Consider the following 18,329-nt stretch of genomic DNA (forward strand, 5'->3'; position numbering starts at 1 on the left):
TTTGTGAAAAAATACATTATTGGGCTACCCTGAATAAATAAAAGTCCATAAAAAAGGAAATACTGTAGTCGATTACTTTATTGATTTTCACTGTACATGTTCAGTAAAGGGAAACATATGGAGTTACAGATGTGTTACATGGACATGTATTAACACTTCATATAGACAGACATCTGTCCTTAAAACAAAGAATGGTTATGGTAATAAAACGTACTAAGACACAGAATCAACACTGTCCAAAGCGCCAGAGAAAGGATTGAAAGACAATAGATTCACTTCACTCTATTTCTCCGCTGGCATTATTTATCAGACGGGTAAACTGAACAAAAACAAACCGGTTTAAATCTTTCTAGGATAATGATAATCGCCCGCATGCGATATAGCCACTGTTTATGTCCACGTCATAGCAGGGACTCCTGGCTACGAAGGTGGTCATTAAATAAAGTGCTCCAGAGAAACAAAACTCCCATATCAATTTTGAAATCCATGAAAGGCCAAATACAATCAACTCTGCACAGACATGATTCATTGACCGTTTTTAACAATACCCAGTGACTCTAGGCCATCTGTCTTGGTAAAAGAGCTTGTATTTCTCTGCAGTGAGCGATACAGGTTCAGTTGCCTAATTAGTGTTGGCTAGCGTATGAGAGGCTTCTGTTCACTGTTTTCAGAGACACACCAGCTTCAGTAAAGAGAATGAGATTGAAGTGAGTGATTGGTAAACAAGAGGTGTGTGTGTTCGCGCACTGATATGCCTGTGTGTATTTGTGACATATATAAGAATATGTGTGAGTTTGAGAAAGAGATTTGGGAAACCAATTACTCAAAGTGCTAAGTGAGTGAGAAGCGGCAGGCTGCGGATGAGGCGGCACAACACAGCTTATGTTTGGCACAGTCAATATCCCGCATCAGTGCAATGCAGCAGGCAGATCCTCCTGAGACCTCGAGACAACAAACGTACAGCCACCCCCAGAGAGAAAGATGGAACCTGCAGAACTATGGCTAAAACTGTTCTAAGAACAGCATTATGTAGCCTGTTTTCTACCAATATTTTCAGGCGACAGTGGGTTTTTTGCCATTTCAAAATTTGCCACAAAGCTCAGTGGCACAGTTCAAAACACAGTAGTGGTTGTAAGATGGTGCTTCAGTACTGAGATACTACAATCAATAAATGGGAACAATAGACTTGCATTTTGTTGCAACTACATTCATATTACTATGTTACATTCAACATTTGCTCTGAGTAAACCACTCCCTCCCAGCAAACATTCTCTGCCTCCAACATACTATTATTATTTGAGGTCAGGTGCTAAATTAAAAAACATTGATTGCTTTAAGAGGAATTTTGTTCCATATCTTCCAAATATGTAAATCATTCATTCCAGTCTTTCTCCCCAGAGTATGGTGGCTGCTCAGTGTTCTACTTCACAAAAGGAGCCTATCAAATTATGTAAAGCGCTTGTCACAGCATACAGATACAAGTATGAAAATAACCCCTTTGAGAATTATGCATTGGATTTTCCCATTGAGAATAGGTTAGTTAAAGCAGTCAAAGAGTTATATCATTGTAGAACCACAGTATTACGGAAACCCAGAGAGGACATATGATTTTTTTTTAAAGTTCCCTCGTTATGTCGAGATCAAGACATATTAATTTCATAACAAAAGTTGTTTTGTCGAGATCACGAGATAATCAAAAGTACAACGCATCATCCATTAATTTCTTCAGATGCACGATAACCACTTCATCAAGGAGCCCTGTGGCTGTGTTGATCGCAAAATGAGGCATTTAAGCCCTGAACGATGCCTGACACATTTAGAGTGGGTGAGCTGCATTCCTGACAGGCTGATCAGATTACATTTCAGCCTCAGAAGCTGATAAATCAGGATGCTGCCTTGTAGGCTGTTTCATAGGTAAGGCTCCTTGCAGGCAGATTAGCCGTCAGCGCTGTAAAGACTGATGCATACAATCCAAAGTGGGTGAGCTCTATTTCTGGCAAGTTGATCAGATTCAATAGAAGCCTCAGAGGCTGATAAATCAGGGTGCTGCCTTGTAGGCTGTTTCATATGTAAGGCTCCTTGCAGACACCCTACTAGGCAGCATCCTGACTTATCAGCCTCTGAGGCTGCTACTGAATCAAATCAGCCTGCCAGGAAACGAGCGCACTCAATCTTGATCATATACATAATGCACTGACTGCTAATCTGCCTGCAAGAAGCGGTACCTATGAAACACCCTACAAGGTGGAATCTGAGACTGCTATTGAATCTGATCAAGCTCTGAGGAAGAAATATAATCTTATCAGTCAGGAATTGAGCTCACACACGCTGTAAATTGTAATATTATCCATAAAACATGAAGTGCCCCTTATAATTACACACATTAGTTATGCAAGCTAACAACCAGCATATATAACAAGCTAGCTAGCTAATAAGACTACCTAGCTAACACACTCACAAGACTAGCTGCATTGTTGCTTGCATGCAATTGGCATACCACCTGGGAAACAAGCCAGCCTTTCAGGTATCATTCAGGGCTCAAATGCCCCATGAAGGCTCAGATGCCCCAAGAGCTCTTTTATTTTGAACCTTTATTTAACTAGGCAAGTCAGTTAAGAACACATTCTTATTACAATGACAGCCTAGGAACAGTGGGTTAACTGTCTTGTTCCAGGGAAGAACGACAGATTTTTACTTTGTCAACTCAGGGATTTGATCTAGCAACCTTTCGGTTACTGGCCCAATGCTCTAACCACTAGGCTACCTGCCACTCTTAGCTCAAGGTAAGGGACATTTAGCTTGCTAACATTCTAATTTATAAACTGTCAATGAGCAACATGTTAACATGAAATGTACCATCCCTTAGTGTAGCAATCAATAAAAATATATGTGCTGATCCACCATGGACTCTACCGCCTCTGCCATAATGTCAATCTATCATCAATGCGTCTACTCCTATTTATAGAGTTCATCTCGTGATGTCGACAAAACAACTTTTGTTTTTTCGTGATCATGAGAACATTCTCGTGATGTTGACAAAACCACTTTTGTTATGTCGTGTTCACGAGATAAGTAAGTTATCTCGCCATGACAAGGATTTTTTTATTGTCCTCTCTGGACTTCCGCACAGTATAAAACCTTGAACCATCAAGAATAACTTTCATATACATAGGCAGCAATGGTGGAAATCAGCATTTGCGGAGCAATAAAATACTTAACACACAGTACTCATATAATCACAAGCTTTTTCTCATATAGCAAACTACAAAATGCCACTAACTCTACATGTCATCTACTCAATTCTACTTTGGCCTCACCTGCCACTGAATGATGTTTAATGTCTGATACTATCCAATAAAATTATGCAAAAACTGCCTTTACTGCAGAGGACTTGCCGAGACACAGTGATGTTCGAGGATGAGCTCATGTTCTTCTACCTACTTCCTGTCAAAAATATGACTTCTTGTCAAAATGATGACACTTCCTCCCAGCATCAAAGTAAGGCTTGGCCACCTCATTCACAGTTTCAAGTCAACATAATTGATCAGTTTTGCTTCCACTGCAAATTGTGCTTAGCAGGTATGTCCCAGAATTGTTAAGGCTTTTTTCTACACAATACCAGACATTTTCTAAATACTATCCTATACTTATGACATTCAACAGGATGTTTGGATGTTAGAGCAGTATTCAAGCTTCAAATATTCACAAAGTAGGACAATCAAGTTTAAAAATAAGTTGAGAAATTGGCCTGATATTGTATTTAACGCAACTCATGAGATGTCATCTCTTGGGTGGAACAGGCAAGGTTCGCAAAGCACATCTTGTGGTTTGAATCTGTATTTAAAATTCAGACTAAGACATGATATTATAGTTTGTCTTTCCATATGATGTTAATGTATTAATTAAGTTTAAATGTTGTGTATTTTCAGTTTGTTTTAGGTATTTTTTTTGTTTAAACAGTACAGTATTGGTTAGTATGGTAAGCCCATATATAATTAAAAAATAAGTGGCTTTGTTTATTTTCAGGCATTTCCTGAACAATGTAAATTAAATTTAAAAAACACTTTTTCTGAAAACAGTCTCTGTGGGCAACACTGATCGCATTACCCGACCATTAATAGCAATGCTCTGCGAACCTAATCTGGTATGGTGGCCCCTCCTCTCTTGTCTGACAGAGAGAGGGCCTTAGAGGCTAAGGGGTTAGCTTTAGCATTTGCAATGGTTACAGGAGCCAGAGGGTGGCTGCAGCAAGCAGGAGGCAGGGCCCCAGGGTGGAGGCCAAGGAGGCAGGCAGAGGCGCACTGTTGATCACCAGCCTGTAGGAGACCACCTCCACCTTGTAGCCGTTCTCCGTGGCCATGCAGCGGAACACCCCCTGCTTAAGGGGCAGGTTAGGGGTGGGTTCCAGCACACAGGAGTCTCCAATGATGAAGCAGGGGTAGTGCTGGATACAGTTGTCCTTCTCCCAGCGGTAGGTGGCGTGAAAGGAGCGCACGGGGCAGGGGAGGTTAACGGGGCCGTCCGAGTCAATCACCACCTGTTTGGGGTTTGTCCTATGGGTCTTCGGTGCTGTGGGGGTTCAGATGGCACAGCCTGGTTAACATTGATCTCACCCAAATTAAATACTTACTTATGTGCTCCCAAGACTAGAGAATATGCTATGGTTTCATACCTATGGATTGTTTACATATATACGGTAACAATCATAGGTGAGTTCAAAATGGGAATGGAAGGACAGGATTGGCAGGACTGCTGCATTATGTGACAAATGTGTGGGTAAGAGGCCACACTAATAGTTGTGAAAAAATATACAGGTTATTGTAAATTATAACTTTGCTCTCAGTTAGTAGGACAATTGTGACTTTAGGTAAACCTAAAACCAGACTAACGTGTACAAACTGACACAGAGATGCATCTATTTTATTCTGTGGTCTGATACTTGCTCTCTCTGGAAAATATCAGCTAAAATAACAGATTAAAATATAATATCTTGATATACGATATTGCATCACCTTTCATCCTCCACTCCCTAAGTTTAAAAAACACTGTTCTAGGAATGGAAGAAAGGGAAATAGTCAACGGATATGCATGACAGCTGCACTGAGACTGCGACCAACAGAAGTAATGGAAAAAAGAGACTGCTAACAAAGACAGTACATATCCCATCATTTGTTTGGATTATTAGAGGTTAATATGACTGAAGCTATTGGGCTTTGAAGTGAGGGCAAACTTTGATATTAAACCACCCAATGGGTTTGAGCATCCGCTCAATTATATGATATCATCTTCTGAGTTAGGCTCTGGGGAAAAAGTTCCTTATTTCAGTTAATGAAGATACAGAGAGTCAGAGAGGAGGCGGAGGGGCACTCACCAGCAGCTTCACCACAGATAGAGGCATTGGAGTGGTCCAGACTCTGAGTGAGTGCCCTGTGGTATGAAACAAATTATTGAAGGAACATCAAATTAGCATGTACCATTTTGAACAATCAACCATTTTATGTGAATGAAACAATTATCATAAAACCTAGAATAGTAGTTGGAACCCCGACACTCCTCTGCAAGAAATGATATGTTATGGCTGGTATTGATTGTTATTTTTTTGGTACGCTGCATGTTTTCCATAGGTATCTAAACTGTATTCCAGGAGTGACATCATCACATCTCATACCCAGTGCTGATGTTGTATCCAGCTGGGATGGGTGTGCACCTCCTCCTGGCTGCGTCCCAACCACAATAGGGATCCCGAGACAGAATGCACTCCCGGCAACTGTCTCCATAGCGACCGCAGTCAGCCAATGGTATGCGCTGGACCTCCATTGCCGTGCCCACATAAAGGTGGCCCTGGGGGAGAAGGCAGGGAGACACACAGTGGTTATCACTAGAAGTGCATTGTTTAAATGGATTGGACTGCAGCTACGTCATAAACCAATTCTTCTACGGATATTAGTGTGAGCTGTTAAGGAGTGTTCGCTGAGGGTCTCACAGTACCTTCTTAGAGTCGATGGCCATGCTTAGAACAGGACCCTCGTTGTGGAAGAGGGAGTACTGGGATATAATAAAGGCCTCCTCGATAGTGTGCAGAACCTTGAGCACTTTCCCCTGTTCTATCACCAGAAAGAAAGAGAACATTATCAGAGGAGAGAGAGACACCATGGTCGAGACCTGTTCCTTTTTATGGATCCCGGAAACTCAGTGACTATTTTTGATTGAATATGGCCCCAGGTTTATAATAGCACATGCTGCCTTTTTCCTCTACTGGTCAATTCATCAGTGGGTGACTTACGGAGAGGAGCCGGCCTGTCCTCTCTTATCTCCTCCCCACATTGAGAGGCTATTACTTCCCACAGAAGACTAACTGCTCTAGTTTGTTATTAGGCCACCTCAGAGACCCATGGCTCTGTTCACAGCTCTATCACTACTTTCCCTGTGGTAGCGACTGACTTCTTTAACAGAGCACATCGATTAGGCTGTAGCTACTTTTTATTTTATTTTAAATTCAGTCAATTTATCTGGGATTCATGCCAAAAATGCACTCTTATAATAAGCCCCAACTCATGCCTGCATTGAGCAAACAACTTGTTTATTTACTTTTTCAAGGAGACTACGTCTTCTAAAAGATAACTTTTAAATAGGTTACACCAAACGCCTGTACATGGGATACAGCTTGACGGCAAAAACACACACACACACACACACTCACACACACACACACGCACGAACACACACACACACACACACCTGTTCCCAGGTATAGCACACTATAGTGCTCGTCGTTTACTGCTAGCACAATGGCAGCGACAGTGTGTGTGAAGTGATCGTCGGTGGGCAGGTTCAGCGGAGCACCCCCGACCGGACGAATCACGTCCTCAATCTCCGGGTGGTCCCTGATCACCACTAGGGTCTTAGGGTTGTGGGCTGCCGTGGAGTTCTTGAAGGCACACTGGGACAGGAAGTGATGTAATTAAAGTGATGTAATCAGGAAGAGAGACAGACTTAGGCTGTGGCTTTGCCTTAAACAATCATTTCACAACCAGCGTCTGTCATCTGCAACTGTTCCAAAATAGAAACACGAGTCTTCCACTTCCCCAAAATTGAGGACTCACATGCATGAGCTTATGCAATTGGCCTTTGTAAAATGACTTTGATTGGCATTACAAAACGTTAATTAAAAGAAAGTTAATTTAACTGATTCAGTGGGTGTCTTACTGTGCCAGGGCGATGTCCAATCAGAGGACTGCTGTAGCCCTTCAGTTTGGACGTGGCGAAGGCCTGGTCAATGTCCTCGATGGAGTAAGCACATATCACTGTTGTGTCCCTGGTCAACCAAACAATACAACACTTAAAAGCCTTCCTTCCTTCTACTTATTTTTTTCAAACTTAATGTGAATCGGAATGTTGTTAGCAATTCAATCACAGACTGATTGAATTAAGATTTAAGGCCGCTCTAATATGCTAATAAAAGCACTCAAGCTCAAAAGTAATTGGCCGCCTCCACAGAGCATAGCCCACTTCTGATTCAGAGGTGTTGGGTTAAATACGGAAGACACATTTCAGTTGAAGGCATTCAGTTGTACAACTGACTAGGTATCCCCCTGTCCCTTTCCCTTTCAAATACAATCAAATATTTTCCTCACTGAAACTTTTCATTGCTGTCCATGTCTATCCAGCTCCTGTGCCCCATTTGGATGTGCTGTGCATAATTCCTCCTTTCCTCTGATTATGTTGTTTGTGCAGCTCATTCCTCTCCTGCATTTTAAGCATGATACAGTCTTAAGCAGCCATATGGGTTGGAGGGTGTTGAAGGTGTAAGGTGTAAGGTGTCTACTCACCAGGCGTTGGCAAACAGGCCGTACATGACCCCAGTCCTCTTCTCGTGGGCCACGTCAGACAGCACAAAGGCCTGTCTGATGTTGTTGTACTGCTGGGGGGTGCTACCCGCACCACACATCACCCTGGCCTTCAGGAAGGTAGTCCACGAGTCCGCCAGCAGGCTCTTTATGCCCCCCTCGTCCACCTGGAGACGGACACACAGTATACAACAGTTGAAACTGCCAGGTTCGTTTGCAATATTACAACAACAAAGATGTTACTTCAAACAACAAACCCAGTTTTGTCCCCCCTCTGACATCATTGCACGGACGAACATCAGAGTATGTGCTAAGTTTTCTTTTTACCATGAGGCTGGATGCTCATCTCTTCTGTTTAAAAAAAACCTCAACAATAACAAATGTGCATGGGGTGACCAGTGGTGCTGTTTCTCCTTTCGCGGAGCTCAGCTTTAATACGCAATAACGTTGCAATGCAGCTGATATAGTGATGTTGTTGTGGTTACCATGCAGATTCGGCCGATGCGCGACCTGTAGGGCTCCTCGTCCACCATGGCCGTCTTGTTGATCTCACTGAAGAAGAAGTAGATCTCCTCCTTGTGTTTCTGAGAGGCTGGCATCACTGCTGCTCCACCAAACTGCGGGCCTGCAGCAGGAGAGAGAAAGGACTTCCACCAGTGCTTGAAGTGGACTGAAATAATACTCTTTATATTTGGGAGCTGGTACTCATCACTATTTAACAGGCACTATGTTATAATACTCAATCAGGTAGTGAAACATTTGAAGCCAGTGAGCACCAGGCCAACTCAGTCACTGGTTGGAACTATCTGGGCCCATTTCAAACTAATGCATTTCATTCTAGCAGGGCCATATAGTGTGTACGGAGATAAAGGTGTATTTAAAAAATACATTGTGATAAAAGTGTTTGCTTGGAAGTTTCATAGGCTAATAAAGACTTCCAGTACATAATACAGGGAGTTAAAACATTGTATGACTATCACAACTGTGAATTTAACTTATGATCTTTAAAATTGGAAGAATTCATAGGGATTACATTTCTCCATGCAGCATGTTACAGTTACAAGATATTAGATCATATAGACTTGCTATTTCCATGCTCATCCATTCCAGTGCCTCATGCAGCTCTCCTACATCATTATAGTCCCATGTTGCTCTCATCCCACTCACTCTGCAGCCACTTGTTCTCAGTCTTCAGGAGCTTCTGAGTGCCGTAGGTCCGGCGGATAGAGCCAGGGTGACGCCCCACTGCTGACAGAGCAGAGTATAGATTCCCATCTGAGAGCGAGAGGGGGGGTAAAGATAAAGAGAGAGATAAAGAGTAGAGAGGGAGAGATAAAAAAATAAGTCAACAGAAGACAGCTGACTGCGCCAACACCCACCCATAACCGTATTACAATTACCCCACTTAGGGCACTGTCTCCATAGCAATAAGGGAGGTAATTTAGATCAAGACATTAATGGTTCAATGAGAACTGAACGTTATCAGAATGCTGCACCACTCTAGCAAATGGCTCATTGGTTTATCACTCCAGTCCAGCCTGGTCTGCGCTATCACAGAACCTGCTATACAAAGTAACCTTGCCATGATTCCGATAATACTGTGAGTTACAGCTTCGCTACATGTCGTAAACCATCTGTAGTACTATAGTTCCATTTTAAACAGATCTCCTATCCCATACCAAAGCCAATGTTGAGGATCTGATTGGTCTGTATAATTATGAACATAATGGCTGGATGGAGGGGTGAGGGATGGGTTTGGTATTGTGCCAATAGCAGAGTTTCCATGGATGTTTGGCTGGAGTGTCTGTCTGTCCTCTCATCGTACCTGCGGACAGACTGACGGACCTCTGGGAGGGGTAGGGAGGGGAGATGTCAGAGGCTGGTGCCATCTGTCCATTGGTGGGGGCGTCAGTCAGCACAGTGTCATTTACCTATGGAGAGGAAATGACATCACAACCTCACAAGCCATATCCTGAATGCTCTTACGTATACAGTACAAATAGAGATATAAGTTCAAGTTTTTTATTGAACACTATTACCAACTTTTATAAAAGTGATACAGGAGATAAGTAAGATGAAAGTGTGAACGGTGTGAGAACACTAGACACATGTTGAAGACAACAGCTATTCTATTCATCATCATGTCATCTTACCAGCAGCCAGCATTTGGGGGTTCCTGCATTTGTCCCGCATACCACAAAAGTGTCATTGACTTTCTGAATGACTGTTATGAAATTGTCACACTCCAACTGTAGCAGAGAGAGAGAGAGAGAGAGAGAGAGAGAGAGAGAGAGAGAGAGAGAGAGAGAATATTGGAACTGATCCATTTTCCCTAATTTGGCAGATAGCGCAACAATTACCTCTGCAGTACTGAGGGAATGCATTGTCTGCATAACTTCATATGCATTGCATCACTTATTCATTAAGTACAGTGGCAGGACTTTAATCTCAAGAGAAACTTCCAGATGGAATTTGTGTCTGAATACCAAATACAGCATTGTACCGTTCCCCTGTCCCAACCTTTAACCTTTGGGACAGTTTCTACTGGTGTCGATATCATGTTGATATTATGTCTCTGTTTAATTAATATTCTCAGTAGCAACAAACTTTCCTCACTGTAATGATGGTGATAATGATGACGAAGATTGATGATGAGGATGATGGTGGTGACCACCTACCTTTGGTGGGTCTGATTTGGCGATGCAAGCTGCCTTTGCGTTTTCATCGGTTACCACAGGGATCTGTAATAATATAAGATACATTCCAGTATGTCATACAATTTATCCATAACTCGTAGGCAAATTAGGCCTTTTCAAATACTCAATTAACTGCAATCAAATTCAGTGCTGATTGAAAATGACAAAAGTCTGGTCTTGTACCATAAACGAACAAAGGGAGGATTACTTTACTGTCTCTAATATTTGATCAACTAAGCGTAACTATAGGGCACAGACAATCAGAAGTCACAACACAAATGATAGGCTACCTTCTGCTCATGTTTGTCGAGTCAACGCTGACATTATTAGCTCAGTGTATTATCTTTATTGTATTGTGGTATCCCAGGAGGTCTACCCCGAGGGGTGGTAATGGAGGGGAGGTACGTGATGCGACGCTGGCTCCCTCTGCTGGGAGTATGCGAGCTGGGCACACCGACACAGATAGCTCCAAGTGGAGGTAATTAGTGGAAAGTGCCAACCAGCCGTGGAGGCCAATTAAAAAGAGCACTGTGGCACACCACGAGGGAGAGACCGACGCCGAGCAAAAGCAGAGAAGAAGGACTGAGCCAAACCTAAGTGAATTTTCTTTGTTATGTTTATTTACTGTCTTGGTAAAGTTGTTTTTGCGGACATAAACCTCCCTGTCTCTGTGTCAATCTCTGCACGCTCAACCCAACACCCCACGGTTTACCACATACTGTGGAGAATGTGGGCAACTCAGTAGCTTTAGGTGCAGTGGGGTCAAGTGTACAGAGATTACCATGGAGGAGCTGGTGGCTCAGTTCATCCTCAGCCAGCAGAAGCAACAGGCTCTCCAGGAGCAAGCACTGGAGGAGCAGCACCAACAAAACCGCAGACTGGTAGTGGAGGTAGCCCAGTTGAAGGTTGGGAGGGCTCAGGAGTCTGGCCCGAATCAGTTCCTGGTTCAGTTAAGGGAGGAAAATGACGTGGAGTCATATTTGTGCACCTTCGAGAAGACGGCACAGAGGGAAGGATGGCCCAAGCCCAAATGGGCCAGCCTGTTGGCACCCTACCTCTCTGGGAAGGCCCAGAAGGCCTACTTTGATTTGAACGCTGACCAGGCCGCGAACTATGAGGGACTCAAATGGAAGATCCTGAGCCATTATGGGTTCAGCCTCGCACGCCGTGCACAACTGGTCCACGACTGGACCTTTAACCCCACCCTTTCCCCCCGTGCTTTGATGAGCGACCTGGTGCACCTGACCAAGGGCTGGCTACTGACGAAGTACCATCCCCCCTGATGCTCGACAAGCTCGTCCTGGATCAATACCTTCGGGTCCTGCCATACGAGATGAAGAAGACGGTGAGCATGCAGAACCCCCAGAGCCTGGAGGAATTGCTGACCACTGTGGAAATTCACCAGAACACCCAGGACCTTCTAGGGGCCCGAGCAGAGAGAGGGGGACAAACAACACAAAGAGAGGCGAGGGGCTGAAGGGGGCCCGGACGGAACCAGCCGAGGCTGTGAAGAAAGAGGATGACCCAAACCGACAACGTCGGCGGCTGCTGGACCCAGGTCAGAGACGCTGTTATGAGTGCGGTGAGCCGGGGCACCTCGCGTGGAGCTGTCCCAGCCGGGAGGAGGCCATGCCCACCGCATCCCCCAGCACTGGGGTAACCCGGATGGCGAGTTAGGTCACCTCCTGTTGGGCGCACACAAAGACAGCTTTATGGAGGTGGAGGCCCTAGACGGACCTCCCGACTCGGGAATCCTCACAGGTCAGTTTGGGACAGCCCAGTTAGAAGACCCCAATCTCCAGAACGCTAGGGGCCAGGTGATTGGGGTGGATGGCGTACTATTACCTGGGGTAAGTGATTGGCGTTACCCCCACTTCACAATCAAGCATAATTTATTGTATCAGGCAGTAAACCATAATGGGGAGACAAAGGATTTGTTACTCATATCCAGCCAGTATGTTAGGACTGTGTTGCAGCTTGCCCACACCCACCTGCTTGGGGCACACATGGGATGGAGAAAAGAACCGGTTCCACTGGCCCGGAGTCAAGCGTGCCTTGGAGGACTACTACCATAGTTGCCCGGAGTGCCAGATCACAGCTCCAAGGGTATAGTATAGAAACTCTTTGGTTCCCTTGCCCATCATAGGAGTGCCATTCGAGTGGGTGGCAATGGATCTGGTGGGTCTGTTGGTGAAGACCGCGAGGGGACACCAATACATCCTGGTAATCGTGGATTACGCCACCCGGTATCCTGAGGCAATCCCGCTATGCACGGCGGCAGCAAAAGGTATCACATGGGAGCTCTTCCATTTATTTAGCCGGGTGGGTATTCCGCGGGAAATCCTAACGGACCAGGGCACCGCGTTCATGTCTCGTGTGACGAAAGATGTCTGCAATCTGTTACGAATAAAACAGGTGAGGACCAGTGTGTACCATCCACAAATAGACGGGTTTCAATAAGACCCTAAAACAGATGCTGAAGAAGGTCATCGAGAGAGACGGGAGGAACCGGGACCAGCTGCTGCCCCACCTGATGTTTTCAGTTCGCGAGGTACCCCAAGCATCCACTGGGTTCTCCCCCTTTGAGCTCCTGTATGGCCGTCAGCTCCGCGAGCTGCTGGACCTAGCCAAGGAGGTCTGGGAATAGCAGCCAACCCCCCCTTCTCAGGGGAGGATGTGGAGGAGATGAGGGGGAGGATGACGGCGACTTGGCCAGTGGTGAGAGAGCACATGGCCCAGGCGCAACGTACCCAGGAGCGTGTCTCGAACCGGGGGGCCCCACCACGACAGTTCCAACCAGGTGAGAAGGTCTTGGTGCTGATCCCTACAATGGAGAGTAAATTCCTGGCTACGTGGCATGGGCCCTACGACATCGTTGAGCGGGTAGGCGACGTCAACTATAAGGTCCGCCAACTGGGGCGGAGAAAACCCTTCCAGCTTTACCATGTGAACTTACTGAAGAAATGGCACGCACGCGAGGCGCTGTGCGTAACGTGGATCCGGTCACAGCATGGCACGCTCTCTGTCGAAGTTGCAATGGGGGAAGACCTCAGCCCGACCCAAAGACAAGAGCTCCGAGAGTTAGTCCAACAGAATATGGCCGTGTTCTCCGAGGTGCCAGGGCACACGGATCTCGTGGAACATCATATCCACACACGTCTGGGAGAAAAAGTGCGTAAGTGGCCATACTGGATACCAGAAGCCCGGAGGGTGGCGGACCAGCGGGAAGTGACAACAATGCTAGAAATGGGGGTACTGGAGGAGTCCCACAGTGAGTGGTCTAGCCCCATAGAGCTGGTTCCGAAACCGGATGTAAGCGTCCGCTTCTGCAATGACTTCCGGGGTCTGAACGAGGTCAGTAAGTTCGATGCCTACCCCATACCCCAGGTGGACAAAGTTATCGACCACTTGGGGATAGCGAGATACGTCAGCACCTTGGACCTGACAAAGGGGTCCTAGCAGGTGCCACTGGCAGCGGCCTCCCGGGAGAAGACTGACGTCTCCACCCCCGGGGGGCTATACCACTACCGAGTTCTGTCTTTCGGGCTCCACGGGGCACCAGTGACCTTTCAGCGACTCATGGTCCGCGTCCTGCGGCCGCACAGTGAGTATGCAGCAGCTTATCTGGATGACCTAATTGTGCACAGTGACAGTTGGGAGTCACATCTTTGCAGGTTACAGGTAGTGGTTGATGCGCAAAGGGATGCAGGTCTGACCGCGATCCCCCACAAGTGCAAGCTGGGCTACGCCGAGGTGGAGTACCTGGGCTATCAGATCGGGAGGGGAAATGTGAAACCCCAATAAAAATACATTAAAAAATGTAATTAAATGTTAAAAAGCTGCCAGTCCCCCGAACCAAGAGGCAGGTGAAGTCATTCCTGGGGTTAGCAGGATACGACAGTAGATTTGTACCTAACTTTGCCGCAATAGCTTCTCCCCTCACAGACTTAACAAAAGCATATCTACCCCAGACGGTGCAATGGATGGAGGACACAGAGGCAGTGTTCCAGGCCCTGAAGGATGCGCTTTGTTTGCACCCGGTACGTGAGCTGGGCACCCCGACATGGATAGCTGATAGCAAGTGGAGGTAATTAGGGGAAAGTGCCAACCAACCGTGGAGGCCAAATAAAAGGAGCACTGTGGCACACCGCGAGGGAGAGAACGGGGAGAGACCGACACCGAGCCAAACCTAAGTGAATTTTCTTTGTTTATGTTTATTTTCTGTCTTAGTAAAGTTGTTTTTGCGGACTAAAACCTCCCTGTCTCTGTGTCAATCTCTGCACGCTCAACCCAACACCCCACGGTTTACCACAGTATGTTGACCTCATAAGCCCACACTATATAATCACTTCCTTTTCCGATTGGACAGAGATGAGATCTGCTCTATAAATGTATGCATGACCCATCTCATGCGACGGAGGCTGTTGAACTAGGTCGACAGCTGCTGCCTCCTCTTTAAGCCAGTCTCCTGTGCCTGCATTGGGTTACTGTGTCACCACCACCGAGTATCTCTGTTCATCTCTATGGTTACCAGCAACTCACCTGCAGGTCACGGACCCCCCTGTCAGTGAAAGTCAGCACGTAGATCACTGTCTGGCCCCCCACGTACAGCACATTTGTGCCCTCCTGGTGGTACACTGACATGTAGTTCTCCGGTTTCGAGAAGTGGTACCTGGCCGGCTCTGTGGGCCATATCAAAGTAAATTAGGAGAAGGTGTTGTTACAAAGTCGTTATATGATATACCAGTAGATCAGTGTCGTTCATTAATTGGATTTAACAAGAATGTATTAATTGAGCTCTTTGGTGTGGTCATGTAACGTCTAAAATAAAATTCAAAAAGCTGCCAGTCTACCTTTTGGCCCAAGTCTTTTAGTTTTGATATGAGGCTAAAGCTGTACAGATCAGAGAGAGAGTCTGTACTGAAATTGAATTGGTTGCCATGGTTAAGGTCAATTTACCCTCGGGACTCCTATTCCTACAGGCACAAGCAAATCTGACACTAGTGTGTCTACCAATTCTGTGACTGACATTCTCAATGATACAGGAAAATAGACCACAAGTTCCTCAATTGGCCGACAAAAGAGTGGCAAATGGCGCTGTCCCAGGTGTTGACATAGGCTTTAGTAATTTAAACCTCCATGTTGAGAGGAATGTAATGCTTCATCAATTGAATCTTTCTGTATTGACATGTCTCTGTCCGGTACACTAAGACTGAATGTCGTTAACATGAAATCCCTTTATATTTTTCTATAATATAAGTTTGAAATGTCAAAAAAATACACCATGTTGTTCTGTATTTGACTGCTGATCTGCCAAGAGGAATACTGTCCTTTACACCTGTAACGACTATAGGGTCTGTGCATCTTAACTTGATAGCCCTGTTTCTATTGATTGTGAATATATTAGACCACTGTGCAAGGTGTGAGGCATGAGTTTGGAAATATAATTGTTAGTTTGCTGCGCGGAATTCTCATAAATATTAATTGGGTTGTGTGGATGTGTGTGCGCGTGCGCGTGTTCGCGCGCGCTTGTGTTCGCGTGTGTTAATGAGGTCCTGGAGCTAATGCTGCTGCTCTGTCCTCAACAAGCGTCAGCTACTGCAGTACCTACCATCAACGCGTCAGCTCGTGCACCTGCATTGCAGTTCTGCAGCGCGAGCTAAGTATTCACCATAATGCTGGGTTTGAACTGTAATGTAGTGGTTTTGTAATACGTTCACTGACATTGTGTGTTTAAGTAAACTTAATGACATTACATGCAGAGCTCCTCGGCACTCTTTTCAATTAGCACGTATCATTTAGCCTTATATTCTGTCTTGAAGACCAAATGAGGTGCAGATCAGAAGAAATATCCGGGCATTGATCACAAATAACAGCTGTCTGATTGGTAAACAACACCAGGACTGCGTTTCCATGACAACTGGCAAACGTCTACCCACTGCGCTAGGTTGAACCTCACACATGGATTATTAATGACCGAAATGCCAAAACGTGCAAAACTGCGAGCCTGTCAAAACACGTAAAGGACCAATGCAGCCGAATTTGGTGATGGTGATTTCACCAGGCAGACTAAAATTCCATCCCACCAAACGGCCTTTTTAAACAGGTCTTACACTAAAGGGGCATTATCAACCTATTTTTTTAAACAATTTCACAGTATTATTCCAACCTCATATTGTGGAAATATATATAAAACACAGGCAAAATATGTTTGACTGCACTGGGCCTTTAACATACAGCCTCTGCATTGACATGCTGATGTGCGCTCTGAATTCAAGATTAGATGTCTTCGTATGAGTGGGTCACTATTGTATAGGACAGGCTACCCGAATAATCAACGCCTAAATAGCAATAATAGGCTATCTTAATTAAGCTAATTTCTTGTAAAACACAATTGGTTCTGAATAATTCCACCGTTCCCGCTGCCATAAACCTGTTCCAAACGTATGAAGGCTTCTATCCCTTCCATTTCATTACAATGGAATAGGCAACTGGGCCTAAATTAGCCCACATGAAGATTAATCTAATCTAATACACAGTGCTTAATTTATTCCATTTAATCTAATACAAATTGCTTATTTTATTTCCTTTAGTTGAGAACTGGGACGCATAACAATTTGACAAATCGGCTATTCAAATTATATAATTATACCAAGTCCAACATGTTTTCTCTCTCATCACATTATTTGCGTTTCTCTGAGATCCATTCTCATTGACACAATGCCTTTCATTCTGTCAATTTAATATAGCCTACTATCATTATTAGGCTACATTTCTATTTGGTTGGTATAGCCTGTTTTGTGGAACATTTTACATGATTGTCTGCCTTGAATCATGCATGATGCCATGCATGTATAAACGCGTGATGAGGAAAGTGATCCACTACTTTGATTTTCAAGTAGACTACAGTCTATTGTTCATTGTTAATCTAACTATTTCCATGGAGGAAAAAACAAGGTTCTCGCATATACCCTAATACACAGACAGGGCGTATCTGACCACTCTAAACGCAAATAGCTAAATTAGCACATACCTTTTACAATGAATTTCAGCCGAGGTGACTTTTCGGCAAAAACCATGGAAAAAACGGTCGCCAATATGATATAATTCATCATTCCACGTCCTCAATGTGCCCGAACCCTTTCATGCGTGAATTCCAAAACTCTCTAATAGGTTGACCACACCGCTTGCGTCGCGTGCGCGAGCGTTGCAAAATAAATTTTGAAATCTATGTTATTCAATTATTGTACCCACACTGCTCAGCACCTCAACGAGCGTCTGCGTTGCCAAGGGCTAAAATAGAACTCCTTTCTATTTCTGATGCAGCGTGCCATATCCTCTCATTGGTTATACCCACATGGGTGATTGAAAGAAGAACTGTGTTGCAGGTCAGTGTAGCAATACTATGAAAGTTTAGATGCCAATCTCCATTTAAATTCAAAGATGAAAAAGCCTGGAAGGAGGAGAGATGACTAGAAATTATTTGGTTGACTGTTTTATGTGTGGATTAATTGTCGGAGTAGAGGACCTTGTGCATTTCAGGTAAAATAACATCTCAATGTTTATATCCCAAGACAAATTAGCTAGCAACAGCAAGCTAGCTAAATAGGACAAATTAGCTAGCAAATGCAAGCTAGCGAGCTAAATTGCCAAAAAGGTTTAATGCTTTTCGACCTGTTCCCAAATTAATGCAATTGGTTCAGAGTTTGTTTTGATATTTTAACTTGCGTGTCGCAATTGCGTTTGGTGTAGGAGGACAAAATAAAAGTATGCACGATGGCGCACG

The 18,329-nt window shown here is 44.7% G+C and overlaps 1 protein-coding gene across 1 annotated transcript; it reads right to left on the reverse strand.

Annotated features, from left to right (window-relative positions):
• Positions 1-60: 60 nt before the first annotated feature.
• LOC109902022 (semaphorin-7A-like) lies at positions 61-17,818 on the reverse strand. The gene is made up of 14 exons (XM_020498074.2): positions 17,577-17,818; positions 15,086-15,225; positions 10,526-10,588; positions 10,001-10,096; positions 9,673-9,778; positions 9,015-9,122; positions 8,333-8,472; positions 7,830-8,014; positions 7,207-7,315; positions 6,739-6,940; positions 5,989-6,104; positions 5,669-5,841; positions 5,372-5,427; positions 61-4,569 (listed from the first exon to the last, which is right to left on the reverse strand). The coding sequence occupies exons 1-14, from the start codon at positions 17,656-17,658 to the stop codon at positions 4,223-4,225; spliced, it is 1,923 nt and encodes a 640-aa protein (XP_020353663.1). The 5' UTR covers positions 17,659-17,818; the 3' UTR covers positions 61-4,222.
• Between the last annotated feature and the right edge of the window lie 511 nt (positions 17,819-18,329).

Source organism: Oncorhynchus kisutch, linkage group LG13 (assembly GCF_002021735.2).
Source record: "Oncorhynchus kisutch isolate 150728-3 linkage group LG13, Okis_V2, whole genome shotgun sequence".
Taxonomy (NCBI): domain Eukaryota; kingdom Metazoa; phylum Chordata; class Actinopteri; order Salmoniformes; family Salmonidae; genus Oncorhynchus; species Oncorhynchus kisutch.